The following is a 9,146-nucleotide window of genomic DNA, read 5'->3' as shown; positions in this document are numbered from 1 at the left end:
AGGTACTGGTACTATGATCTTGTACCTGATTTCTTTTTAGCTCTTGTGGAGGTTTCTTCATGCCTTCGATAATTGTTCAAATTGATGTTCCTGTCGTGAGTAATGATTGCTGGGGAGTCCTAAGCTGCTATCTTGCTCTACTCCTTCCTAGTAGACATAATTTTACTAATCAGAGCCTAGAGTTGTGTGTGTGTGTGTGTGTGTGTGTGTGTGTGTGTATGTGTATGTAAAAAATCTACATCCAGATAGTGTGAGGTCACCTAGTAACAACATGAACCGACAGGAAAAAAATGGTTGTTACTGTTCATTCACATCATTTTGTTCCATGATTGGAGTTATTTAGTTGCAGTGGCTCAAAGAGAACTGAATGCAAGCAAAGCATAGGATCCCTGGAGGTGCTAACTCTCTGTTCCCATGAGAGGTAGGGAACAAGGTCCTGTCAGACAGAAGGTCAAAATGCAAATATCCAGATGTCTAGGTCACTGTGCCTCAGTGGACACAAGGGCATGATGACAGTAGGGGATATACCAAGAAAAAAGGAAAAGAGCTGGAATGTGAAGCGGCCACACAGGGAAGGGAGGACAGGAAAGACAAAGGACTGGAGAGCTACTCCAGCCAAATCTAGGCCCATGATTTTAAAACGGTCACGAGATGGCTATTAGAGCATTGGGTGGTGTGCCTGCTGGGTGTCAAGAAGGAAGGAGCCCTGGGGGGTGGGGTAGACTGGTGCAGCAATGAGGAGGGAAAACAGAATCAAATAGGAGAGTTTCAGCCCCTCATTCCCACCTAGCCTCACTTTTCAGCCTTATTTATTATTGTACATATTAGTGTTTTGTGGATAGATTTTTGACTTGAAAATCTGAAGCACCAATGTAGGCTAATCACACCAGATGTGGGAGAAGCGGAAAGTGCATGAAGAAAGGGCTGTCCCAACATTACTCCTTAGATGTAGGAGGTTAGGGGACAGGACAGGAACAACTGGCTCCTAGCTCTCAGCCAACCCCTCTCCCGACTGGGACCCTCCCTCTTTCCACATGATCCTCATACGTAAAATTGCCACCCAATCCGCCCCAGTGTTCAGCTCCCCCTGCTGCTTATTTAAAACATCAGCTACTCTTCCTGACTGCTCTGATTCTGCCAGTTTGTACTCCTATTATTTCAGTGTCCAATGTGTTTCCTAATCTACCTCTTAGATTTATATTTCGAGGCAATACACCAGAGTGATTAAAAAGTATCAGCTTTTTACCCTTAACTATCTACTTCTCTAATTCTCCTGTCTCAGCTAAATAACAAGGAGAATAACAGTTCCTATTTCATAAGGTTAAAATTTAAGTCACATAATGTATACAGCAGGTATAGCACAGTTCTAGCACATAGTAAGAGCTTAATATATTGTTGATATTTTTACTGTAACATTTCATTCCAACAGCCACTATTCCATACCTGGATTACTGCCCAGCTGTGAGGCTGACTTCCCTATTTCCCTTCAGCTAACTGATCTGGACATTTTCATCCATTCCCTACTCTAATTTAGTTTTCTCACCCTTCTTTAAACTTCTAATGGGTCATCCTACTCTTCTAAAAGGTGGTGCTAACTGTGCGTAGTGGCTGTTAATCCTTGCAACCATTGCTGACTATCTGACATACTCCCATCAATGTCTGTACTAAGCTACATTTCCCTTGTAGCACCTCAAATCTACTAGGGAAGAAATTCCCAATAATCTCAAACTTGCATCTTACTTCGTTTTTAAGTTTTTTGCAGTAATTTTATCCTACCTACCCGGGAATGGACCCATTGCCATAGAGATTCTCCTTTACAAGGCCTCATTTTCCCGCCCCCGCCCCTAGCCTCATCCCCACCTTGCAGGACTATAAGGAGGGATAAACAAACTTCCCTCAGCCTAAAATGGACTATTTTCTATCTTCCCAGTCTTCATCTTGCATTCCAAAATGTTTCTCCATAATTTGTTGCCTATGTCCAGCTTGAAAATTTCTTCTCCGTGTAAACAGCAGCCAAAACCCAGAGCAACCCCACATCTGATTCCTTGACCTCACCTTTCCTCACCCTACTCAACAGAGAAAACTGTATCTCCACCAATCCTTCATGTACTTGACCTTTAATTACACCCTGAGGACCATTATCTCAGCCCTACCCTTGAGAAATTAAATCTGACACCTTGCGTCCTAGCCTCAGCCTTCATAAACAATTAGTCATATTCCCCACACCTATAAGTCCACATTTTGCCTAAACCTTGATCTCGAAACACTTAATTGCTTGCATCTTGCATAGTCCACAGAACCTCCTGGAACACTTAACTATTTTAAGCCTTACCACCTCTTAACACAGTCTTTAGGGTCCCCTCAACTCTCTGATATATCCACTCTCTTTCCAGAAAATCATTCTTCCCATTTCTCATTCTGTGTCATGCAAATTTTGGGAGAAATGTGCAGCATAGTACAGATTACACCTTCTAAATTCTAGTGCTAGCTTTGGCTAGTGGCCATTAATCTGTACATCCATTGATGGCTATTGGACATGCTCCCATCAATGTCTGTACTAGGCTTTCTACCATCTTTCTCAAGTTTTCAGACCAACACAATTCTCCACTGCAAAAAGCAACCCCAGCACTCAACAACCAGAGCTACCTTACAATGCATTCCCGTCCGATCTCTCCTTCCCTACCTTTTAAAATATCTCTGTCTCCACATTCATTCACTCTTCCTGTCTCCTGGGTCAAAGGAATGGTGTTTCATCCATGCTCTTATTTATTATCTTTGTACATACTTCTAATTAGCCACCCTCCACTACATATCTTGAGTTTCTTCTTCTTCCCTTTGGTCTTAAGACAGTCTATTCTAGAACTTGCTGAAGCCTCAGTTTCTTCCATTCCCTTCCTTTGATTATCACAACCAAAAAAAAAAAAACAAAAAAACAAAAAACCTGTTACCCTATCCGTCCCCATGATCCTAATCATGTTTTGATTCCATTCCTGCTCCTCTTTGATGAAACTGCATTTTCAGTCTATAATAAAGACACCTCATTTGGAAACACAATGGCTTTTTCTCAGGATTTAGTTTCTTCAAACTTGCATGGCAAATAATAAAACACACAATTACTTATCTTTATTAGAACCTTCACTTTGTTTCTTTTCCATGACTGGACTCAGCAGTCTTCTCCATTAATTAGTATCATTGGTATCATGATCTTAGGAAAATTACTTAAATCCTCTGAGCCTCAACTTACTCACTAGTAAAATTAGGATAATAAAAATTCCCTTCTTAATGAGTCGTTATGAAGATCATATTCCAATATTATTAGCTACCATATATCGAGATCTAATTATGAGCTTGGCACCCTGACATGCAAACACACATACGCACATGGCACAAACACACACATCCATAAGAGATTACATATACAGTTGACCCTTGAACAGCATGGGTTTGAACTGCACAGTTATTCTTATATGCAGCTTTTTTCCACCTCTGCCACCCTGAGACAGCAAGATTAACCTTTCCTCTTCCTCCTCAATCTACTCAATGTGAAGACAATGAGGATGAAATCTTTATGATGATCCACTTCTACTTAATGAATCATAAATATATTTCTCTTCCATATGTTTTTCTTAATATAGTCTTCTCTAGCTTACTTTGTTGTAAGAATACAGTATATAATACATATAACATACAAAGTATGTGTTAATTTCCTGCTTATGTTAACCATTAGCTTCTGGTCAACAGTAGCCTATTAGTAGTTAAGCTTTGGAGAAATCAAAAGTTATATGCAAATTTTTCAACTGTATGGGGGTTAGGTGCCCCTAAACTCCACTTTGCCCAAGGGTCCACTATATAGCCGTATGTGTGTGGAAAATCTCATTTAGCATTCAAAACTCCCTGTGAGGTAAATATTGTTTCTGTTGTAAAGATGAGAAAATTAAGGTATCAGATGTTAACCTATATACTTGAAGGTACACAGTCAGTTTTTAGAAGAAAAATTCCAAATGAAATTCATTGGACTCAATGACCATGTCCTTAACCACTAGATTATACTGCCTTCCAAACAGATGTAAGAGTCCAGATTTTAGGGGGTCATGCAATATCAGTTATTATTTGCCTAATATTTTTTGTAGATGTGTGTTTCAGAATGTACTAAAATAAATCTGCCAAGCAATAAAATGATGGAATAGATCCACTTCCTTCCCCTAGGTCTTTATTTAATACATATATCCTTAAGCTCAATAGACAAACAGCCATTTGGACAATTGTGCTTGGACAAACAGCCATTTGGACAATTGTAAATTGTACAATTTACAATCTAATGTCTGCTATCCATAGCATTAGCTCTTGGCTTATCAATAATAACAATCACCGTAACATAATTAAATGCACAGTGCTTTAAAACAGACTTTCATGTAAATGACCCCAATTATGTGAACTCTCTCATGGCTAAGAATAGGCCCCAGTGGACAGGCAATGAAACTCAGGCTCTGGGGTGGTCTCTGTGCTGTTTGCCAACTATGCCAGTTCTCCCTCTCTGACCTGCAGGGACAAGGTAAGATTGATTGCACTCACTCTGTACAGAGTCTCTATGGTTGGGTGAGGCCATGTGATGGCCACATGAACACGAGGGGAAGTAATCACTTCAGGGCTGGAACATTGCTGAAAACAGAAATCCTTGAGAATGCATTGGCGTTTCACCTGGGCAGCAATATTCCAAATGGTGACTGTCTGCCGATCATCCAGAATGAAGGCACCATCAGCTGACCACCGTACATGTGTAGCCTGAGTAAGAAGCAAACAAAATTATTTTGTTTTAAGTCACAGAAATCTTGTGGTTATATGTTGCCACAACATAACCAAGTCTTCCTAATTGACACAGTCTTACAGCAGATAAATTACTTATCCAAGACCATATAGGCAGAAAATGTCAAAAGTAATATGTCAACACTCTTCCCCATACCGTGTAAATGCTAAGGTCACTGTTCCTTCCATTAGATCCCAGTGTGTTTCATAGGTTCATTGCCGCAAAAATAAAACAGTATTTTTCCAGGAGCAAGATCTAAACTTAGGTACAATCTGTCTAATCTGAGTTTAATAACTGAGTTTAATGATTTCCATTTTGGTAAAATAAAGGAAGTTTGAAATTTTCACTCATTTTATAACTAGGCCAAGTGATCCCGACTTAATCTCTTCTACTGTTTGAAGTTTAGAATGCTAAACAATCCTCACCTATAGCTCAGACAGAAAAATCCTTCTCACCTCAAATAATCAATGTGTTGGTCAGATAGGAAGGAGCAATTAAGTAATCAGTACTGCAACACCACCCAGGGTGTGACACTGTGCTTTGAGATCCTCTCAGAGCCAACACTGACCCTGGATGACCTCACAGGAGGGAAGGTGGAGAAACCTAGCCTTGCCATATAAACATGACCCCTTCCTAGGCCATGGCTGACGCAGCTGTGGGGACAATCTCAGAGCAGCCTCTGCATCACGGCCATGTCCACCATGAAGATCATTGTGGGGCTCCTTCTACTCTGTACAGTGACCCATTTCTGCAGCAGCTCAGGTGAGTTAAGAATAGATAAGTGCCCCATACAGTTAAGCTTATTTTCCCAGATAATCCCTCCTGGGATGTGAGCATCTGAGAGAAATGTTTAGTCATGTGAATTTAAACTGTGCTGGTTTGTAATAGAAACAGCCCTGGCCTTGGAAAAGAGAATCTTATGTTTCACCTGGAGTTTGAGGGATTTATGTCTAATGTTTTCCCTTTCAGGGATTCCTATTTGCATCCATGGAACAACAACAAAAAACAATCTAATTTCTCCATAAGTCTTCCATTTCATAAGGACACTGCAAGTTATTAGTGTTATTAGATACTATTCCTCAGTGCAAAGATGCAGAAAAACTTGGATGTCTCCCCAAATCAATCCAGGAGAAACAAAACAGAACACAATTCTTCAAAGGCAGGGAGTCAATAATTAGGCTTTTCTGTGGTGAAAAATTACATACTTAAAATTAATTTCTAACACCTTAGAGACATTCCCATTGCATTCCTTTATATCAATTACAAGGGAAAAGATAGCAAGGATGATGTTTCAGGCTTATAGGATTGGTAATTGCAATACTTCTTATTGCTACCTGACTTTTAGCCATTACCAAAGACACTATGAGCTCCAGAAAATGTCCCTTGGTCAATAAAAAGAGAAAAGTTGGATAATTTTCTTGCCTGAAACAAGGACTTACCTAACTCATTGGCCATTCAACTTCCTCAGCAAACAGCTGGGATTTTGCATAAGGGTGGGTAGTGTGCTGAGCCTCATTGCCAGAAGAAACATGGAGTCTTTAATTATAGGATAAAACTTACATTACTTAATGAGATTTCATTAATTTTCATTTGCTTTATTTTTAACACTTCCATCTGTATTTCTCTTTCAGAAGCTGCCAATCTGCCTTTAACAACAGTGAGTATGTTGAATAACATTTTGATTTCAATTCCCATACATTGTCATTTAGTCAAATCCTACAAATACTTATATGTAGGATTAAATCAATATGTTTAAAGGGATCAGAGATGGACACAAACACAGATGGAGTGGCTTCTGCTTTCCAGAAGGCAGTTGAAAAAATATGACAGAAATATAAATAACCATGTCCTAATTAAAAAAAAAAAAGAAAATATCCAGAATTAAAGGAGAAAGAGCTGACTTCTAGCTGAGAGGTTGGTGATATTTTCATGGAAGGGACAACATGTAAGAGTCAAGCAGAGGTAACTTGATTAATTGTACAGCCTCTGGATTCAAAATGAGTTGGGACTCTACCAATTACCAGCATTTACCTTATGTAAGTTATCTCTCTTTCCAAGCTTTAATTTCCCCATCTGTAAATAGAGGTAATAGTAGAACCAACCCTATTCAGTTGTTCTGAAGATTAAACAAAGAAAATTCACATAAGATTTAAGTTTAATACCTGGCACAGCAACGCTCAACAATTTTGACTGAGTATAGTAGTAAAAGTAGAAGTGGTGCCAGGAGTACTAATATTATTCATAATGGTAACATTAGCACTTACAGAAGTAGCCATAGCAGCATCAGAATATCAGAACTGGAACTGCGTGCTCTTGTTTCCTGCCCAATGGAGGCCAGAGAAGCCTAGCTTGGGGTTGGGAGGAAAAACAGGACATTCTCTTGTGTCTGACACAGGTGGACTGCAGCATTTACAAGAAGTACCCAGTGGCGGCCATCCCCTGCCCCATCACATACCTGCCAGTTTGTGGTTCTGACTATATCACCTATGGGAATGAATGTCTCTTGTGTTCTGAGAGCTTGTGAGTACCTCATGGGAAGAAAAAGATATATGGGGCCAGTGTTCTCTGCTATAAACCCTTCCTCTTTCTAGGATCCTGCTTAAATCTCCATAAGTTATACTTATTCTCACCCAGTAAGGATAAAATCCTGATTGTCGGTACAGTCAGACCAGGGCCGGGCCACCTGCTGTGCCAGCTTGGACTGGTCCCAGCCCATTACAGAATCTCCAATTCCTGTCTATCAATTGTGGGAATCCAACAAGACCATGAGTTCTCAAACTGCAATCTCCAGAGCCCAGTGGTTTTGTAGAAGAAAATCAGGAGCCACCAGGAGAGTTAAAGGGATCATTTGAGGTGGTCTCCAACCCCAAGTTCAGCGTTCAACTGTTTAAATAGTGGAGTTCCACATAATATCTTGTTTGAAGAAAGGGTCCTGAACTCCACACCAAAAAAAAAAAATTGAAAATCACTAATCTTCATGACTTCTAAGCTATTTAGCAGCCTTAATACAGCTTGATTCTCAGACTGTCGCTAGAGGTTCTTTACCTTCAATTTTCTAGAGACTTGAAGTATCTGTAGCTGTAAGGGGGAATAAAGCTACCAAAATGATTGTTTTTCTTTTATCTACAATAAGGGATGCGAGCTGTTAGTACTTGGACTAGAATCCCATGGACATGTTTTGTTTAGGTATTTTTTTTCTGGCCCACACAGTGTTTTTTAAGAACCGTAATTTGTCAGATGTCACACGCTCGCTACCTCACACGGAGTCCACCATGATCATTGTTAACTCTGTTTTAGGCCACTGGATTTTGGTCACTTACCTTAGATCTCATGTTTTTCATCTTTGTGATTATCTTAAAAAGTTAGAATATTGAGTTGGGCCCTGAGCCCAGAAGGACATGTCTATATACTTATTCCTAATTCAGAAAGTTTTACTTCACAAAAGGAAAAGACTCTCTAACACAGACGCACATTGGGCCCTTGTCCAGGAAACTAGCTGTGTTCCAGGGACACTGAAAGTTCTCGTCACTAATGCAGGACCCAGTTTCATCATAGGCCTTGCTGACCAGGAAAAGCTGAGGGACAGGCCCCTCAACTTCTTTTGTCAGAGTGCTCTGTCTTTGTTGTTTCAAGACATTGGGTGATCAGTCAGGCTCTGGGATTAGAGGATTAGCCGATGGAGTGGAATTATCACCAGACTAAGGAAACTCTGTTTCTGCCTCTGTCAGAAGCTGCAAGGATATTCCTTTTCTGGACTCAATTTCTCTTCATTTGTAAAATAAGGTTCTGTTTCATAATCTCTACAAGTCCTTTCAGCTCGAATATTATATGCAATTTCTTCTAGTGTTAATGAATCTTAACTATGTCTTCCCTTAGGAAAAGTCATGGAAGAGTTCAGTTTCTTCATGAAGGAAATTGCTAAATTCTCCATGGACATGGGTAGAGAGCAATGATATTCTCATCATCATCTTCATCACTGCCAGGCTCTGACTGACATTCCTTCATCTTCGCTGATGTTCTGGGTGGGAGCAGAGTCAGATTCAGAGTCACCTTTATTAAATGAAGAAAGTTGGTGTGCTCCTCCTACATAGTCATGCCTCCCGGACAGACTGGCTTCTTTTTATATCTCAATAAAAGAATCTCCCCAGAAAGTTTACTTTTACCAGGATATAATATCTCAATTATAAAAGAAAATTGAGGAACATACTAAGCGTGTTGTTCAGGAGAAACTTTTATACAAAGAATCCCAGCTTCTGAGAAACACATGCACACATGCCCCCGCCATACACACACACACACACACACACACACACACACAAACACACACACACACAATACATAT

The 9,146-nt window shown here is 40.0% G+C and overlaps 1 protein-coding gene across 1 annotated transcript; it reads left to right on the top strand.

Annotated features, from left to right (window-relative positions):
- The first annotated feature begins 5,460 nt into the window (after positions 1-5,460).
- LOC105821528 (serine protease inhibitor Kazal-type 7-like) lies at positions 5,461-8,841 on the top strand. Its single transcript, XM_012658234.1, has 4 exons — positions 5,461-5,566; positions 6,436-6,461; positions 7,200-7,324; positions 8,681-8,841. The coding sequence occupies exons 1-4, from the start codon at positions 5,497-5,499 to the stop codon at positions 8,724-8,726; spliced, it is 267 nt and encodes an 88-aa protein (XP_012513688.1). The 5' UTR covers positions 5,461-5,496; the 3' UTR covers positions 8,727-8,841.
- Positions 8,842-9,146: the final 305 nt, after the last annotated feature.

Source organism: Propithecus coquereli, unplaced genomic scaffold, assembly GCF_000956105.1.
Source record: "Propithecus coquereli isolate 6110/MARCELLA unplaced genomic scaffold, Pcoq_1.0 Scaffold58, whole genome shotgun sequence".
Classification (NCBI taxonomy): domain Eukaryota; kingdom Metazoa; phylum Chordata; class Mammalia; order Primates; family Indriidae; genus Propithecus; species Propithecus coquereli.
This window is presented reverse-complemented; position numbering and strand designations above follow the sequence as displayed.